The 19,939-nt window shown below is 46.2% G+C and overlaps 1 protein-coding gene across 1 annotated transcript in view; it reads left to right on the top strand.

The window, feature by feature from the left end:
- The window catches only part of adamts18 (ADAM metallopeptidase with thrombospondin type 1 motif, 18), a 249,863-nt gene that overhangs the window by 83,180 nt on the left and 146,744 nt on the right, over positions 1-19,939 (top strand). Inside the window, exon 3 of the mRNA XM_078210979.1 lies at positions 14,314-14,578. Coding sequence (XP_078067105.1) covers positions 14,314-14,578 — 265 coding nt within the window. The remainder of the gene's footprint in view (positions 1-14,313; positions 14,579-19,939) is intronic.

The following is a 19,939-nucleotide window of genomic DNA, read 5'->3' as shown; positions in this document are numbered from 1 at the left end:
TTCATCTTGTAGCCTGTTATGTTTTGCAGACCTTGCCATAGTCGGCGGGAGTTGGTGTGGCTAACTTGGGACTCTAGCTTGGTCCGGTACTGTCTTTTGGCATCTTTGATGGATCTTCTTAGATCGTATCTGGCTTTCTTGTATAGGCCAGTGTCGCCTGACTTGAACGCTTCAGACCTGGACTTTAGCAAGCAGTGAATATCCCTGTTCATCCTTGGTTTCCGTTTGGGGAACGCAAGGATTTGCTTCTTACAGTCAAGAAAGAAGTCAAGTCTAGGATAGATAGCAATAGAACCATCAAACAAATGATGTGGCAATACCTTGGGCAGCACTGTGACTCAGTGGTTAGCACTGCTGCCTCAAAGTGTCAGGGATCCGGTTTTGATTCCAGCCTTGGGTGACCGTCTGTGTGGAGTTTGCACTTTCTCCCTGTATCTGTGTGGGTTTCCTCCCGTGTGCTCCGGTTTCCTCCCACATTCCAAAGATGTTCAGGTTAGGTGGATTGGCCATGCTAAACTGCCCCTTCGTGTTCAAAGATGAGCTGGTAAGTGGATAAGCCATGCTGAATTGCCCCTTAGTATCCAAAGATGTGCAGGCTAAGTGGATTAACCGAGGTAAATATGTATGGTTATGGGGGCTCAAACAAGATGCAGACTCGATGGGCCAAATGACCTCCTTCTGCACTGTAGGGATTCTATTAATTCGAAGTACCCTTGTGAGAATACTGTAATGAATGGTAGTCATCATAGTTTCAGGCAAGGAAGATCCTGTTAAATAAGTCTCCTTGACCTTTTAACAAAATGACACCCCAACTAAATATGGTGTGGCCTATTTGGAACTTTAACATGTCTTTGACTAAATCCCTTGAGAATGGCTGCTGCTGGAATTGAAATCTATGGCAATTAGAGAGACGCGATGGATATGTGGAAAGAAGTGGAAGAAGGGAACATCAAGGTGGAACCTGTTATGGGACTGCTGGTAGGGTGGTAGGGGTGGGAGGGCCGAATATTGAGAGGAATACTCCTGGGCGTGGGGGTGGGGGGGGGGGTGGGGGGGGGGTGGTCAGAGGCTCTGCTTTTTCAGATCAATACTAATTACTTAGCAATCCATTGCAAATTAACAAGGTTCACGCATGATACTAAACTGAAACGTGGGGTCCCAAGGAAAGGGTGCGGGTGGGCCGAATGGCCTCCTCCTGTACTGTAGGGATTCTATGAATCTATGAAATGTGAGGAGGAAGAATGGGCAGCTCGGGACCCAAATTAGAAACTCAATAAAATGTGCAACTGGACAAATGAATGGCAGATAAAGTAAAGTATATTTATTAGCGTCACTCGTCGGCTTACATTAACGCTGCAATGAAGTTACTGTGAAAATCCCCTAGTTCCCACACTCCGGTGCCGGTTCAGGTATGCTGAGGGAGAATTTAGCATGGCCAGCGCACCTAACCAGCGTGTCTTTGGAGTGTGGAGGGAAACCGGAGCACCTGGAGGAAACCCACGCAGACACGGCGAGAACATGCAGACTCCGCATGGACAGTGACTCAAGCCGGGAATCGAACACAGGTCCCTGGCGCTGTGAGGCAGCAATGCTCAGCACTATGTCACCGTGCCGCCCAATTGATGGCCTGGGATGGGTCAAATGGCCTCCCTCGCCTGTATTTATATAATGGAAACAAATGAGTGGTGTACAATGAAAAGTCATGTTTAATTACATTAACCAGCCTTGACTATCACAACACTGGAAATGATGTTCCGATGTTTCAAAGTATTTTTTTATTCTTTTCCCTCAAGTCACATTGAGCTTTCACATAAAGTCAAGCCTGACACTAATTTCCCTTCTAAAATTTGATTTTTGTTGGGTAAAACTCTCCTCAGGCAAAATTCTTATTTTCAAGGTCAGAAGTTAGACATTCACAGACACATTTTGTTCAATTAAATCAGAAAAGACTTTGTTTTAGATTTTTTGACCAGACATGTATTCCAAAGCATGTGGCCCTAAATAAAACTTTTTTTTTTCTTGCTATTGTTTTTGTTGGCCACCAATAAAAATGCTTGGAACTTGCGGTCGGCCACCCAGGTTTTGGGCAAAGCATTAACTCTTTGTTGTGGCAACAGAGCAGGAACAAGTGTAGCCCTGCGCCCACTGGCTCCCAATAGAAGCTAATTATCACGGTAGGGCGACTTGGAGGCATGGACATTATGCCCTGGCAAAGGATGGGGTTTTGCAACCCCCTAACCACTTATCTGATGGCTGGTGCAAAGGAGGAGCTGTTGCATGAAGTGGTTGTGCAGAGGGTTGCATGGAGACTAGCAGTGAAATATAGATGACAGTACAGATACAGGCATTCAGCCCAACAAGATGCAGAAGTCTGAGGACACGTACCAACCGACTCAAGAACAGCTTCTTCCCTGCTGCCATCAGACTTTTGAATGGACCTACCTCATATTAAGTTGATCTTTCTCTGCACCATAGCTATGACTGTAATACTACATTCTGCACTCCTTTCCTTCTCTATGAACGGTATGCTTTGTCTGTAAAGCGCGCAAGAAACAATACTTTTCACTGTATGCTAATACATGTGACAATTTCAAATCAGTGTGTCTACACCAGTGGTTTGGTGGATTGGTTATGCTACATTTCCCCTTAGTGTGTCCTAAAGTGTGTAGGTTAGGGGAATTAGCAGGGTAAATACATGGGGTTCTGGGAATAGGACCTGGGTGGGATGCTCTGTCAGAGAGTTGGTGCAGACTCGATCGGCCGAATGGCCTCGTTCTGCACTGTAGTGATGCTATGAATTCTGCTCCTCATGAACTTCATCTCACCCTATCCGCATATCCTACTATTCCCTCTCCCCCCAACTTCTTGCGATTATTTGCCCCTCCCCCACCCCCCCCCCACTCAATGCTGTACGCCATATCCATTCCATGTGGGAGTGTATCCCACATTTTATCAATTTGCAGGATAAAGAAGGCTGAAAGGAGTTGATCCCTTCTGTTAGTACTTGGTGCAGTATCTGAATGATGGGAACAGGCCTCAAAAGAGACTGCAATCTTAGACAATCCCATCAATGACACTCACCAGCTACAATACCTTTCTAGTCTTACGTTCCGAAGCTGCAACGCTCCAGAAGTATTTAATTGACACTTCCGGCCATCCTGAGATTGTGAAAGTGCTTTACTCATGCAAATCTTTTGAACAACACCTTTTAATCATTCTGAAGGTCATAGTTGCACATGTGGATCAGTGGGGAGCTCTCTCACCTCTAAGGCAGAAGATTGGGGGTTTGAGTCCCATTCCAATGAGTATGCACAAAACTCTAGGCTGACTCTCCACTGCAGTACCGTGGCAGTGCTGTTAGAACAAACAAAGAACAACACAGCACAGGAACAGACCCTTCGGCCCTCCAAGCCCGCGCCACTCCCTGGTCCAAACTAGTCCATTCTTTTGTATCCCTCCATTCCCACTCCATTCATGTGGCTATCTAGATAAGTCTTAAACGTTCCCAGTGTGTCCGCCTCCACCACCTTGCCTGGCAGCGCATTCCAGGCCCCCACCACCCTCTGTGTAAAATATGTCCTTCTGATATCTGTGTTAAACCTCCTCCCCTTCACCTTGAACCTATGACCCCTCGTGAACGTCACTACCGACCTGGGGAATAGCTTCCCACCGTTCACCCTATCTATGCCTTTCATAATTTTATACACCTCTATTAAGTCTCCCCTCATCCTCCGTCTTTCCAGTGAGAACAACCCCAGTTTACTCAGTCTCTCCTCATAACTAAGCCCCTCCATATCAGGCAACATCCTGGTAAACCTCCTCTGCGCTCTCTCTAAAGCCTCCACGTCCTTCTGGTAATGTGGCGACCAGAACTGGACGCAGTATTCCAAATGCGGCCGAACCAACGTTCGATACATCTGCAACATCAGACCCCAACTTTTATACTCTATGTCCCGTCCTGTAAAGGCAAGCATGCCATATGCCTTCTTCACCACCTTCTCCACCTGTGGCGTCACCTTCAAGGATCTGTGGACTTGCACACCCAGGTCCCTCTGCGTATCTACACCCTTTATGGTTCTGCCATTTATCGTATAGCTCCCCCCTACATTAGCTCTACCAAAATGCATCACTTCGCATTTATTGGGATTGAACTCCATTGCCATTTCTTTGCCCAAATTTCCAGTCTATCTATATCCATCTGTAGCCTTTGACAATGTTCCTCACTATCTGCAAGTTCAGCCAATTTCGTGTCGTCCGCAAACTTACTGATCACCCCAGTTACACCTTCTTCCAGATCGTTTATATAAATCACAAACAGCAGAGGTCCCAATACAGAGCCCTGCGGAACACCACTAGTCACAGGCCTCCAGCCGGAAAAAGACCCTTCCACTACCACCCTCTGTCTTCTGTGACCAAGCCAGTTCTCCACTCATCTAGCCACCTCCCCCTTTATCCCATGAAATCCAACCTTTTGCACTAATTTACCATGAGGGACTTTGTCAAACGCTTTACTAAAGTCCATATAGACGACATCCACGGCCCTTCCCTCGTCAACCATTCTAGTCACTTCTTCAAAAAACTCCATCAGGTTAGTGAGGCATGACCTCCCTCTCACAAAACCATGCTGACTATCGTTAATGAGTTCTGTTGAATGGGGCCTTAAAATGAGGTCCTGACTGCTCTCTCAGATGGACGTTGAAGATGAGTCAGGGCATTTTATCCAGTGTCCTGGTCCTCAACTCCACTAAAATATATGCCATATTTGTGAACCCAACTCTCCACTCACCTGAGGAAGGAGCAGCGCTCCGAAAGCTCGTGATTCCATATAAACCTGTTGGACTTTGACTTGGTGTTGTGAGGCTTCTTACTGCGCCCACTAAAATATGCATGGTTTGGCAGAGTGGTTAGCACTTCTGCCTCATAGTTCCAGGGACCTGGGTTTGATTCTGGCCTTGGGTCACTGTCTGCGGGGAGTTTGCACATTCTCCCCATGCCTGCATGCGTTTCCTCCGGGTGCTCCGGTTTCCTCCCACACTCCAAAGATGTGCAGATTAGGTGAATTGGCCGTGCTAAATTGCCTCTTAGTGTCCAAAGATATGTAGGTTAGATGGATTAAGCAGGTAAATGTTAAGGGTTATGGGGATAGGGTAGTTGGGAGGGTCTGGATGGGATATTCTTTTGGAGAGTCAGTGCAGACTCAGTGGACTGAATGGTTTCTTTCTGCACTGTAAGATTCTGTTATGCTGCTATTTGTGGGACCTTATTGTGCACAAATTGTTGACTGTGTTGCCTACATTGGAACAGTGACTACACTTCTAAAGTACTTCATTGGCTGTAGGTCACTTTGGAATGGCCTGAACTTGTAAAAGGTACTATATAAATGCAGGGCTTTCTTTATACAGTGGTCACCATTAATTGGGATTTCAGGAGAATCTTAGCTCGTACATGGAACTCGCCACTATGAGGAGTAGCTGAGACCAGTTGCGTTTATGGGGAAGTTCGAGGGCATACATAAAGGAGAGAGGAACAGAAGGACATGTGGCTTTGGCTGCATGAAAAAGGGTAAAAGGAGGTTTGTGTGGAACTTAGAGGGCTGCATGGACCCATTGGGCTGACTATGATGTTGGCAGTTTTGGAATGTTGTTGAGGTGTGTGGATTTTCCAGAAGCCTGATTAGTGAAGTGTACTTTATAGTTCGAGCCATGGTCTTAATGCTCATCCAACCAAACAGTGAGTGGCATGAATCGTAACATTGATGGATGCTTACATTCACCTCCTCGTACTTCATTAATCTGCATGTCGTACTTCACTGTCCAAATGGCACAGTAGCCCTTTATCATATTTAATTGGAATGGCAAGTACAAAGGAGGACAATTGATTTGACGCTTCCTTCCTGAATAACATCTCAGCTGCCCGATAAAATGTAGCGCTGGATGCAAGCACCATGAGTTCATTTATTTATTAGTGTCACAAATAGGCTTACGTTAACATTGCAATGAAGTTACTGTGAAAATCGCCACACTCCAGCGCCTGTTCGGATACACTGAGGGAGAATTTAGTATGACCAATGCACCTACCCAGCATGTCTTTCAGACTGTGGGAGGAAACCGGAGCACCCGGCGGAAACCCACGCAGACATGGGGAGAACATGCAGACTCCGCACAGACAGTGACCCAAGCCGGGAATCGAACCCGGGTCCCTGTGAGGCAGCAGTGCTAACCACTCTGCCACCGTGCTGCCTATGGCCTACCTTTTCAGTGGAATATGTGCAGCCTTATATAAACTTTGGCAGGAACTCAAGCGAAACCGAAGGTGTTACTGAAGGTCCTGCTTTCTCTTATGAAGCAAGGATGGTTAAGACATATTCCAGCTACATAAAATTGAAGACAGGAGAAAGCCTCTATGTTCATCATGCCGTGGTTTTTGCAGGGATTACAATGTGTGTGTATTTATTTTAGGGCTTAGCGCACACTGCTTATTTTGGGATGAGGGCAAGTCAAGTGCGCTGACGGGCTTGAGCATGCTGAAGGCTGGATTATCTGCACCTTTTAGCTCTTTGTCACTGTCAGGGGAAAGTGTATTTTGGCAGGCAGTCTGGGTATCGATTTCCTAAACAAAAGAACTGTGGATTCTGGAGCCAATCCATGGTTAGTGCAATTCTCTGGCGGTCAGGAAAATTGGAATTTTATGGTCAGCATTTTGCATCACTTCGGGTCAATATCATTGCAGCGCCGAAGGAGCCAATTCAGTCCATCGAGTTCACGCAGGTTCTCTGCAGAGCAATCAAGTCAATCCCCCACTGGGATTCCCCCACTTTATCCCTTCAACTTTGGGGTGGCACAGTGGTTAGCACTGCTGCCTCATAGTGTCAGGGACCCAGGTTCGGTTCCCGGCTTGGGTCACTGTCTGTGCAGAGTTTGCACATTCTCCCCGTGTCTGCGTGGGTTTCCTCCGGGTGCTCCGGTTTCCTCCCACAGTCCAAAGACGTGCTGGTTAGGTGCATCGGCCACACTAAATTCTCCCTCAGTGTACCCAAACAGGAGCTGGAGTGTGGCGATTAGGGGATTTTCACTGTAACTTCATTGCAGTGTTAATGTAAGCCTACTTGTGACACTAGTAAATAAATAAACTTTATTTCTCTCAAGTGCCCATCCAATTTCCTTTTGAAGAATCTGATAGTCTTTGTTTCATGGGCGGTAAGTTCCAGGTCATTTGCACTCTTTTGGTAAATACCGTTTTCCTCACATTCCCCCCCGTATCTCTTGGCCGTAGCCAGTGTCCATCAATTGTTGTGTAATCGGTCATTTGGAACAGCTTTTCTTTGTTTACCCTCTCTAAACCAGTCATGATCTTCTACCCCTCTATAAAATTACCCCTCTGTAAAATTTCCCCTTAGCCTCCTTTGCTCCAAGAGGAACAACCTCAGTTTCTCCAACCAAACCTTGTGGCTAAAATCCCTCATCCCTGGAACCATTCCAGTGAATCCCCTCCACACCCTCTCAAGAGCCATCACATCCTTCCTGAAGTGTGGTGACCAGAACTGGATCCATACTCGAGTTGTTGCCCGGCCAGGGTTTCATATGGATTCTTCATAACTTCCATGCTTTTGTACTCAACAGCCGGAACTTTCCGACCGTTCACACCAGTGGGATTTTACCATCCCACTGCAGTGAACAAAGAACAAGAACAAAGAACAGTACAGGACAGGAACAGGCCCTTTGGCCCTCCAAGCCTGCGCCGATCATGATGTCTGCATAAACTAAAACCGCATGCACTTACGGAGTCCGTATCCTTCCATTCCCATCCTATTCATGTATTCGCCTAGTTGCCCCTTAAATGCCGCTATCGTACCTGCTCCCACCACCTCCCCAGGCAGCGAGTTCCAGACATTCACCACCCTCTGTGTAAAACACTTACCTCACACATCTCCTCTAAACTTTTCCCCATGCACCTTAAACCTATGTCCCCTAGTACTTGACTTTTCTACCCTAGGAAAGAGCATCTGACTGTCCACTCTGTCCATGCCACTCATAATCTTGTAAACCTCTATCAGGTCACTCCTCAACCTCTGCCATTCCAGTGAGAACAACCTGAGTTTATCCAACCTCTCCTCACATTGGCTTGTTGTCAAATTCTCCGTCTTCACTGCAGTGGGACCGTGATGTGAACCAGTGGTAAGATCGCACCCAACATTTCTATTTCTGACCCATAGGCTTTGTTAACTACTCCCACAGTATTTCCTGCCACCTTCAAAGATCTGTGGACATGAACTCCCAATTCCCTCTGTTCCTGTTCACTCTTTTGAATTTTAATATTAAGTATGAATTGTATTTCCCTCCCCCTTCTGCCAAAAGATCCATTGCTGACCCTGTTTCAGTTCATCTGCTCTTGAAATCCTCAACTATGCACTTGTCAGCTGACTCGACTATTCCAGTCGCTCTCCAGGCTGACCTCCTGTGACCCACCCTGTATAAACACTGCTACCACAGCCTAATCCGCACCGAGTCCTGTTCACCTCTGACCCCTGTGGTCATTGACCGACATTGATTCCCTTTCCAGCAACTCCTTGATTTGAAAATTCTCCTTTTTTTTTAGATCCTTCATTGACTTAATCCCTCTGTAACCTCCCGCAGCCCTACACTCTCCGAGGTCCCTGCATTCCACCATTTCTGGCCTCCTGTGCATCCTAGAGTCTAATTCCCCATCATTGGTGCCTTCAGTTGCCTCTGTCCTAAACTCTGAAATTTTCTCTCTAAACCTCCCTTTCTTTCTCTTTCTCTTCCGTTAAGGGGAGGTGATGGCCTAGTGGTATTATCACTTGACTATTAATCCAGAAACTCAGCTAATGTTCTGGGGACCCTGGTTCGAATCCTGCATGGCAAGTGGTGGAATTTGAATTCAATCAAAAAAAATTTGGAATTAAGAATTTACTGACCATGAAACCATTGCTGATTGTCAGGAAAAACCCATCTGGTTCACTGATGCCCTTTAGGGAAGGAAATCTGCCATTCTTACCTGGTCTGGCCTACATGTGACTCCAGAGCCACAGCAATATGGTTGACTCTCAACTTCCCTCCAAGGAAAACTGGGGATGGGCAATAAATGCTGACCAGCCAGCGATACCCATGTCCCACGAATGAATAAAAAAGATCTATGGGCGGAATTTTCCCATCCTGCCCGCCAGGGGATAGAGGGTGGAACAAACCATGCAAATGTCTGTTGACCTCGGGCAGGATTTTCCAGTCTTGGGGCGAGTGTGGCCGGAAAGTTCCACCCTATCTCTTTGACCGACCTTGTGGCCACCAGTCCCAATATCTCTTTATGTGAATAACTGAAAAACAACTTTTATACAACTTTAAAAAGGGACAGAGAGTCACTTTAAGAGTTTGATGATGTTTTCTCCAGAAGTGAAAAAACATTTAGGGCGCGCCAATCCAACACTGTCAATCGAGGTCATTTATAAAGTCTAATGTCAGAGTCGTGCTAGGAATTGAGAAAGTTCATGGTTTCTCCATTTACTTCCCAGTACCAAATGTCTGACCATGTAAAGTCACTCGAGCTGAAGAGTGCCAAGCAACAACAGAAAATGCTGGAGAAACTCAGCAGGTGTGACAGCATCTGGCAGCTGCAGCAATGACATAGAACATAGAACATAGAACATTACAGCACAGAACAGGCCCTTCGGCCCACGATGTTGTGCCGACCTTCATCTGAAACCAAGATCAAGCTATCCCACTCCCTACCATCCTGGTGTGCTCCATGTGCCTATCCAATAACCGCTTAAATGTTCCTAAAGTGTCTGACTCCACTATCACTGCAGGCAGTCCATTCCACACCCCAACCACTCTCTGCGTGAAAAACCTACCTCTGATATCCTTCCTATATCTCCCACCATGAACCCTATAGTTATGCCCCCTTGTAATAGCTCCATCCACCCGAGGAAATAGTCTTTGAACGTTCACTCGATCTATCCCCTTCATCATTTTATAAACCTCTATTAAGTCTCCCCTCAATCTCCTCCGCTCCAGAGAGAACAGCCCCAGCTCCCTCAACCTTTCCTCATAAGACCGACACTCCAAACCAGGCAGCATCCTGGTAAATCTCCTCTGCACTCTTTCCAGCGCTTCCACATCCTTCTTATAGTGAGGTGACCAGAACTGCACGCAATATTCCAAATGCGGTCTCACCAAGGTCCTGTACAGTTGCAGCATAACCCCACGGCTCTTAAACTCCAACCCCCTGTTAATAAAAGCTAACACACTATAGGCCTTCTTCACAGCTCTATCCACTTGAGTGGCAACCTTTAGAGATCTGTGGATATGGACCCCAAGATCTCTCTGTTCCTCCACAGTCTTCAGAACCCTACCGTTGACCCTGTAATCCACATTTAAATTAGTCCTACCAAAATGAATCACCTCACATTTATCAGGGTTAAACTCCATTTGCCATTTTTCAGCCCAGCTTTGCATCCTATCTATGTCTCTTTGCAGCCTACAACAGCCCTCCACCTCATCCACTACTCCACCAATCTTGGTGTCATCAGCAAATTTACTGATCCACCCTTCAGCCCCCTCCTCTAAGTCATTAATAAAAATCACAAAGAGCAGAGGACCAAGCACCGATCCCTGCGGCACTCCGCTAGCAACCTGCCTCCAGTCCGAAAATTTTCCATCCACCACAGGGAAAGATATCTGTGAAGACAGAATAGAGCCAACATTTCAAGTCAGGATGACCCTTTGTCAGAGCCAAGCAACATTTGTGTGACAAAGGTTCCAGGCGATGGCCATCTCCCACAAGATTTAATCTAACCATCTCAACTTGATGTTCAAAGTTTAAAGTTCATTTATTATTGTCACAAGTAGGCTTACAATAACACTGCAGTGAAGTTGCTGTGAAAACGCCCTAGTCGCCACACTCCGGCGCCTGTTCGGAAACACTGGGGGAGAATTTAGCACGGCCAATGCACCTAACCAGCACATCTTTCGGACTATGGGAGGAAACCAGAACAGCCGGAGGAAACCCATGTTACTATCGCTAAATTCCCCCATTATCAACACCCTAACCAGGAACTTCAATTGTCCTGCTGCATAAATATGAGGCTATGAGACAAGGTCTGAATTCTGTTTGACATTCATAATAAAACTTTCAGAAGGCTTTTGATTAAGGTTCCACATAGGAGGTTAGTAACCAAAATTAAAGCACGTGGGATTGAGGGTGGTACACTTATATGGATTAAGAATGACTAAACAGACAGAAAATAGAGGGTAGGAATAAATGGGTTATTCACAGGTTGGCAGGCTGTTACTCGTGGGGAGCCACAAGGATCATTCAGTGCTTGGGCCACAGCTATTCACAACCGTTATAAGTGACTTACATTGTGGGGGTCAAATCTAATATTTCTAAATTTGGCGAGGACACAAAACTAAATGGGAATGCGAGTTGTGAGGAGGATGCAAGGAGGCTTTAAGGGGATTTAGACAGGATAAGTGAATGGGCCAGAACACAGCAAATGGAATATGATGTGAGTAAGAGTGAAGTTATCCACTTTGTAAAAAAACAGAAAGGCAGGTTATTTCTTAAAAGCTGAGAGGTTGAGAAATGTTGATACCGAAAGGGATCTGAGTGTTCTTGTTTGTGAGTCACTAAAAGCTAGCATGTAGGGTTGAGTTGATACATTATTATCACTTGTGTTGGGATACAGTGAAAAGTATTGTTTCTTGCGCGCTATACAGACAAAGCATACCATTTATAGCGTACATAGGGGAGAAGGAAAGGAGAGATGCAGAATGAAGTGTTACAGTCATAGCTAGGGTGTAGAGAAAGATCAACTTAATGTGAGGTAGGTCCATTCAAAAGTCTGATGGCTGCAGGGAAGAAGCTGTTCTTGAGTCGGTTGGTACGTGACCTCAGACTTTTGTATCGTTTTCCCGATGGAAGAAGGTGGAAGAGAGAATATCCGGGGTGAGTGGGGTCCTTAATTATGCTGGATGCTTTTCTGAGGCAGCGGGAAGTGTCATGGGTGATTTTAACCTGCATATAAATGAGATGATTCAAATTGGCAAAGGTAGCGTTAAAGATAGAGCATTTATGGGGCTGTTATGATTATGGACCGGACTCCCAACTTTTTGGTGCAATCTGGTGAGGGATCAGTGATATTTTCTTTAAAATAGACTAAACTTGCTAAGAGAATAAACATAGAAACTAGGAGCAGGAGTAGGCCATTCAGCCCTTTGAACCTGCTCCACCATTCAATATGTTCATGGCTGATCCTCTAGCTCAGTGCCATGTTCCTGCTTTCTCCCTATACACCTTGATGCCATTAGAATCTAAAAAATTATCTATCTCTTTCTTGAATACATTGTGACTTAACCTCCACATCCTTCAGTGGTAGAGAATTCCACAGGTTCACTACCCTTTCAGTGAAGAAACACTTTCTCATCTCAGTCCTAAATGGCCAACCCCGTATCCCGAGACTATGTCCCCTAGTTCTAGATTCCCCAACCAGGGAAAACATCCTCCCTGCATCTAGTCTGTCCAGCCTGTTAGAATTTTATATGTTTCAGGCAGATCTCCTCTCATCCTTCTATACTCTGGTAAATACAGGCCCAGTCGAATCAATCTCTGCTCATAAGACAGTCCCACCAACCCCGGTTCAGCCTAGTGAACCTCTGCTGTGGTCCCTCTATGGTAAGTATGTCCTTCCTTAGGTAGGGAGACCAAAACTGCATGCACTCCAGGTGTGGCCTCACCAAGGCCAAGTATAACTGCAGTAAAACATCCCTATTTCTGAACGAAAATCCTCTTGCAATGAAGGCCAAAATATTTGCCTTTCTAATTGCCTATTGCACCATGAATTTGTGGACTTTTGTTGTGACCTTAGAATCACATTATCACAGAATCTACAATGCAGAAGGAGGCCATTTGACCCAGCGAGACTGCACCAACACCAATCCCACCCAGGCCCAATCCCTGTAACCCCACATATTTACCCTCTTAGTCCTCCAGACTCTAAGGGGCAATTTATCATGGCCAATCAACCTGCATATCTTTGGACTGTGGGAGGAAACCCACACAGACACAGGGAGAACGTGCAAACTCCATACAGACAGTGACCCGAGGCCGGAATTGAACCCAGGTCCCTGGCGCTGTGAGGCAGCAGTGCTAACCACTGTGCCACTGTGCCACCCCAGCCTTTGAGTCGAGGCTGTTGACCATTTGGAATAAGGAAATACATAAAGTCTCTTAAGAGCCCCAAAATGTTTCTTTTCCTTTCATGGGATGTGGATGTCTTGACAAAGGTCAATATTTGTCACCTATGCCTAATTGCCCTTCCAAACAGTTAATAGTCAACCATATTGCTATCAACCTATGTAGGTCAGACTAGGTAAAGACACTAGTTGAACGAGATGGATTTTTCAAACAATCAGTGATAGTTCATAGTCACCAACACTTAAACTAGCTTTCAACTCCAGATTTTTTTCAAATGAATCAAATTTATTCATTGGTTTGTTTAGGGGAAGTGGGCATCGCCGGCTGAGCCAGCATTTATAACCCATCCATAATTGCCCTTGAACTGAGTGGCTTGCTAGGCCATTTCGGAGGGTATTTAAGAGTCAACCACATTGCTGTGGCTCTGGAGTCACATATAGACCAGACCAGGTAAGGACAGCAGATTTCCTTCTAATAAAGAGCATTAATGAACCATCTGGGTTTTTCCAACAATCGACAATAGTTTCATGGTCGTCATTAGACATTTTTAATTCTAGCTTTTTTTAAATTGAATTTAAATTCCACCAGGTGCCGTGATGGGATATGAACCAATAGGCCCAGAACATTAGCCTGGGCCTCTGGATTGTTAGCCTGGTGACATTAGAATCTCTGCGGTGCAGAGGGAGGCCATTTGGCCATCACATCTTCACCGACCACAACCCCACCCAGGCCCTATTCCTGTAACCCCATATATTTACTTCACTCTTCCCTCTGACACTAGAGGTCAATTTAGCATGGCCAATCAACCTAACCCCCACATCTTTTGGACTGTGGCAGGAAACAGCAGCACCCGGAGGAAACCCACGCAGAAACGGGGGGAATGTACAAACTCTACACAGGCAGTGACCCGAGGTCGGAATTGAACCCGGGTCCCTGGCGTTGTGAGGCAACAGTGCTGGCCACTGCGCCACCATTGCCACAGTGTCCCCCGAAATGTTAAGGCATGGCCCTCGACGTGTTTGGGTCTTGAGACATTCCCTGGCGGCCTTCCTGTGTTTTGACATCTGACAAAAAAAAACCCAAAAAATCCCATTTGTCTTCCAGTCAGGTTTAATACGGAGCCAAGAAAATGAATACCTTATAACTCCATTACCTCATCACCTGGCACTGAGACACAACTACACCTCGGCTGCGGGCTATCGCCCTCATGCACTCTTCAAGCGAGCGGTGGAGCACAGAGTGCAGCAACGGCCAGTGAGTACCAGACATCATCACCACCACCATCGCCGCTCTCACCATCAACAACAACAAAAGCATCAGTATCGCAGGAGAGACCAAAAGCAACACTACTGTGGGCGGCGGAAGAAATGTATGTAAGGAACCTTTTTTTTTAAGCACTCATTTCCATCATTTAATCAACAAAAGTAAAGCCTTTAAACATAACTCGTGTCCATGTGTAGACAATAAGGTCAACACCGTCCTCGTACAAACATGTGTTCTGTTCATTAAAAGGCTCAGATTTTATTGGGGCTGGAAATTTGGTATTTGTCACTTCAGACTTTTTCCCCTCACCGTTTCCAGGTCAGATATTCACATCCTGCAATTGGTTTTGAACGTGAGTTGATAATGATGAGGCGAGGGGCATAGGAGACCTTGGGACATCTTGTTGAAGTTATACAAGACATTAGTAAGGCCACACTTGGAATGCTGTGTACAGCTCTGGTCACCTGTTATAGAAAGGATATCATTAAACTAGAAAGAATGCAGAAAAGATTTACTAGGATGCTACCGGGACTTGATGGTTTGAGTTATAAGGAGAGGCTGGATAGACTGGGACTTTTTTCCCTGGAGTGTAGGAGGCTTACGGGTGATCTTCTTAAGGTCTATAAAATAATGAGGGGCATAGAACAGATAGATAGTCAGCACCTTTTCCCAAAGGTAGTGGAGTCTAAAACTAGAGGGCATAGGTTTAAGGTGAGAGGAGAGGGATACAAAAGGGTCCAGAGGGGCAATTTTTTCACACAGAGGGTGGTGAGTGTCTGGAACGAGCTGCCAGAGGTAGTAGTAAAGGCGGGTACAATTTTGTCTTTTAAAAAGCATTTAGACAGTTACATGGGTAGGATGGGTATAGAGGGATATCGGCCAAACGCGGGCAATTGGGACTAGCTTAGTGGTTAAAAACTGGACGGTGTGGACAAGTTGGGTTGAAAGGCCTTTTTTCATGATGTAAACCTCTATGACTCTATGACTTTTGGTAAAGGAACCGGACGGATTTCTGGGGTATCCCTTCTCCATCACCTGTTTCTGAATGATTTACTCATTAATTATAGCATGCATTGTCAAACCATTACTTTGTTGGAAAACTCTGAGCCAATTTCCTTCTGTACTCTCCTAATGTCATCGCAGAAGTGAGTTGACCTCTTTCACTGTTGGTACCGGACAGTGCTGACTGATTGCTACCCAGCAAGTTGTTCCTGGTGCAGTGTCCCTTTGTAAACTTGGAAAATTTCTTTGATAAGTACTGATTTTTCCTCCAGCTTCGAAGTTTACAGTATCGGGCGGCTCTGTGGCACAGTGGTTAGCACTGCTGCCTCACAGTACCAGGGACCCGGGTTCAATTGCGGCCTCGGGCGACCGTCTCTGCGGAGTTGGCATCTTCACAACGTGTCAGCGTGTGTTTCCTCCGGGTGCTCCTGTTTCCTCCCACAGTCCAAAGATGTGCAGGTTAGGGGGATTGGCCAGGCTAAATTGTCCCATAGCGTCCAAAGGTGGGTAGGTTAGCTGGATTAGCCATGGTGAATGCATGGGATTACAGGGATATGGGGAATGGGGGCTTGGGAAACATGCTGTTTGGAAGAGTTAGTGGAAATGCGATGGGCCGAAAGATCTCCTTCTGCACTATAGGGATTCTACAGCGCAGACGTTGACCAATGTGGCCGTGCCAGATCTCTGAAAGAGCTATCCACCTGGCCCCATTTTCACTGCCCCTTCCCCTAGCCTTTCTTAAAACTGTTCACAAATATTTATCCGCCTCCCTTTCGAAAGCTAATTATGGATTCTGCTCTCCCACGGATTCTGGTAGGATGTTCCACTGTCCTGACAACATTTTCTGACCTAAGCGTTCTGGCTCAAAATGGATGCCTAAGCATCTAAAATGGTGGGTGGGATCGGGAACATGTGTGTTTCCATTGGTCAAGTGCGAAGTGTCGCCGTCCTGGTAACCAGCTCCATGCACGAGGGCACGTTGATTTGGGGTCACAACGTGGGCAGCAGTATTTCAGAGTGGCATCTGCCAATGGGAGAACCACTTCTAATGCCTTTGACTGCGATGCATTTAGGTGCCCGTGGACAATCATCAAAGAAAATATTTCATTGATAATGAACATGGAGTGAGAGATGGCTGCCTGATTTTTAACATTACCCCTGCTCTTTAAAAAGTTATAGTTTATTTATTAGTCACAAGTAAGGCTTACATTAACACTGCAATGAGGTTACTGTGAAATTTCCCTAGTCGCCACAGTCCAGCACCTGTTCGGGTCAATGCACCTAACCCGCACGTCTTTCAGAATGTGGGAAGAAACCGGAGCACCTGGAGGAAACCCACGCAGACACGGGGTGAATGTGCAAACTCCATACAGACAGTGACCCAAGCCAGGAATTGAACCCGGGTCCTTGGAGCTATGAAGCAGCAGTGCTAACCACTGTGCCACCGTGCCACCCCTAAGCCTTGGATAATCAGTGCACCATCTATTTAATCCTACAAAATTGAGTGTGAATCTGATGTCCCTCACCTCAATTTTCTTGGTTCTGGTTATGAGATCTTTTAGAAAGGATAATGGGGTTGGAATTGGAATATCACGGTGGTGGGGGGTGGTTGCGGGGAATGTGTGGAATCAGATAGGAAATTGCTGTCCAATCTCTCTGTGCACTTTAAACGCACCATTCATCTTGCTGGTAAATTAGTTTCTTGATCTCCCTCTTGTTAATCCTGGGGCTTGATTTCTCCCTCTCTTGCCAAGAATTTTATTCCCATAAGTGTTTCCTCAGGCCTTTGCTTCCTGACGAGGCCTTAGCTAGGTCGAGGTAACTCGGGAAAATCTGTCACTCGGAGAGAAGTATTTAGCACTGTCTAAACATCACCAGTGCTTAGCGCAGTCAGCAAATACTGTAATCTTTCTCCTTTTGGATAAATTAGTTTCTTCCCCCCGTCTCTGCTGTGTATTTCAGGTCTTGTGGAAGGCCAGACCGGCAGATGTGGGCAGCTCTCTCCTGCCTGAATCAAGTTATTTTTCAGGTGTGATTGACAGCTGATTTTTGCCGTCTCATTTCTAATCTCCTAGTCACCCCACTTGTCCCTCACCCCTGTACTTTCTTCCTCTGAATCGAGTATTGTGTGTAATCTGCCCAGTTCCCTACCCCACCCAACCCAACCCCCTTTGCACCATGCCTGGTGGCCATGTGTTCAGCTGTCTAGTCCTCAGCCTCCTGACATTCCCTCCCTCAACCTTTCTACCTCCCTCTGCTCTGTCAAGATTCCTGCAAACCCGCCTCTTCTGATCAGCGTTCCCCACAATCCCGGCACCCGTGTTTTTGCTGACGCCTCTGTGAAACGCTTTTGAGATATTTTTCTACACATCGGTGCAAGATAGATGCAAGTTTAGCCACGCCTGATAGTCATTCTCAGCCCATGTCATGGTAGGGGCAGTGTTCAGGGAGAGTGTGGATGGGTACTGTGTCTGGGTAGCAGCCAAGATTGACCTACTATTTCTTTTCCCCACTCTCATTGACACTGAGTTCAGTTGTACATTCCATCGGGGCCCCACGTGAGATTGTCTTAACTCAACACAGACAAGAGAGTTGTGAGCTGAGGTTTCTGGTCCCGATTGAATTAGCATCCGGCAACGTGATTCCAATCATCGCTTGGCTACGTAGAGCTGTTCACTGCTGCACTTTATGGCTCCCTGGTGGGCTTGAAGACTGGAGGTTGGAGGAAGATAGCTAAACCCCTCTTCATATAGAACTCTTGCTGCCCATATCTTAACATGCAGGGGGATTAGCAGGGTAAATGTGGGGGGCTACGGGAATAGGGCCTGGGTGGGATTGTGGGGTCGGTGCAGACTCGATGGGCCAAATGGCCTCCTTCTGTACTTTAGGGATTCTATGATTCGATTCTATGACTCTATGTGGCGAACTTAGTAAGTTCACAGATGACACAAAAATTGGTGGAGTTGCGGATAGTGAAAAGGATTGTCAGAGGATACAGCAAGATATAGACCGGTTAGAGACTTGGGCGGAGAAATGGCAGATGGAGTTTAATCCGGCTAAGTGTGAGATAATGCATTTTGGAAGGTCCAATGCCTGTCGGAATTATACAATAAATGATAGAATCCTTCGGAGTATTGACAGGCAGAGACATCTGGACGTACATCTCCACTGATCACTGAAAGTGGCAACGCAGGTGGATAAGGTAGTCAAGAAGGCATACGACATGCTTGGCTTCATCGGTCGGGGCATTGAGTTTAAAAATTGGCAGGTCATGCTGCAGCTGTACAGAACCTTAGTTAGGCCTCATTTAGAATATTGTGCACAATTCTGGTCGCCTCGCCACCAGAAGGATGTGGATGATTTGGAGAGGGTACAGAAGAGGTTTAGCAGGATGTTGCCTGGTCTGGAGCGTATTAGCTACGAGGAGAGGTTGGATAAACTCGGTTTTTTCTCACTGGAGCCACGGAGGTTGTGACCTGATAGAGGTCTACAAGATTATGAGTAGCATGGACAGAGTGGATAGTCAGATGCTCTTTCCTAGGGTAGAAAAGTCAACGACTAGGGGACATAGGTTTAAGGTGCATGGCGAAAAGTTTAGAGGAGATGTGCGAGGCAAGCTTTTTACACAGAGGGTGGTGAATGTCTGAAACTCGCTGCCTGGGGAGGTGGTGGGAGCAGGTACGATTGCGGCATTTAAGGGGCAACTAGATGAATAGATGAATAGGTTGGGAATGGAAGGATACGGATTCCGTAAGTGCATATGATTTTAGTTTAGGCAGGCATCATGATCGGCACAGGCTTGGAGGGCCGAAGGGCCTATTCCTGTGCTGTACTTTTCTTTGTTCTTTGAGCCTCATTCACCTAGCATCCCTGAGCTCACTGGACTGTATTAGTTCCCCGTCAGACAATAACTCAATTTTAAAATCATCATCCTTGCTTTGAAGTCCCTTTGCGACCTCCTCCACCCGGAAACCTCTTGAACGTCCTCCAGCCTAACATTGCTGAGGTGCTCCCATCATGGCCTCTTGAATACTCCCGATATTAATCATTCCACCACTGACGGCCTTCGCCATTAATTCTGGACTTTTCGTCCCAAACCCTTTTGCCTTCCTCTCTCTCTTCCTTTAACATGCTCCCTAAAGGTGACCTTGGTGACCAAGCTTTTGGTCACCTGTCCTCCACCTGTCTTCCAGCGTTGACTTTCAAAGATGTTTTTATTGATAATGTTGTTGATAAGTGCTTTGTTGCATTAAAAGCACAATATAGATTCAAGTTACTGTAGGGGACTGTGGGTTTCTAACTCAAGGGGAGAGATTAAAATTACTTTGATTGTCCTAACGACCGTTGTTCAGTACTACAGGTTGAAGATTTACTCAAAACGTTGTGTCGTTGTCCTAATGTTAGAACTTTCTCTTTTTAAAACATGCACGGGGGGAAAGCAATTAAAAATGCACTTTTGGCTTCT

This window comes from Mustelus asterias, chromosome 4, assembly GCF_964213995.1.
Source record: "Mustelus asterias chromosome 4, sMusAst1.hap1.1, whole genome shotgun sequence".
Lineage (NCBI taxonomy): Eukaryota > Metazoa > Chordata > Chondrichthyes > Carcharhiniformes > Triakidae > Mustelus > Mustelus asterias.
Note: the sequence above shows the minus strand (reverse complement) of the source record. Positions and strands in the feature narration are given on the sequence as shown.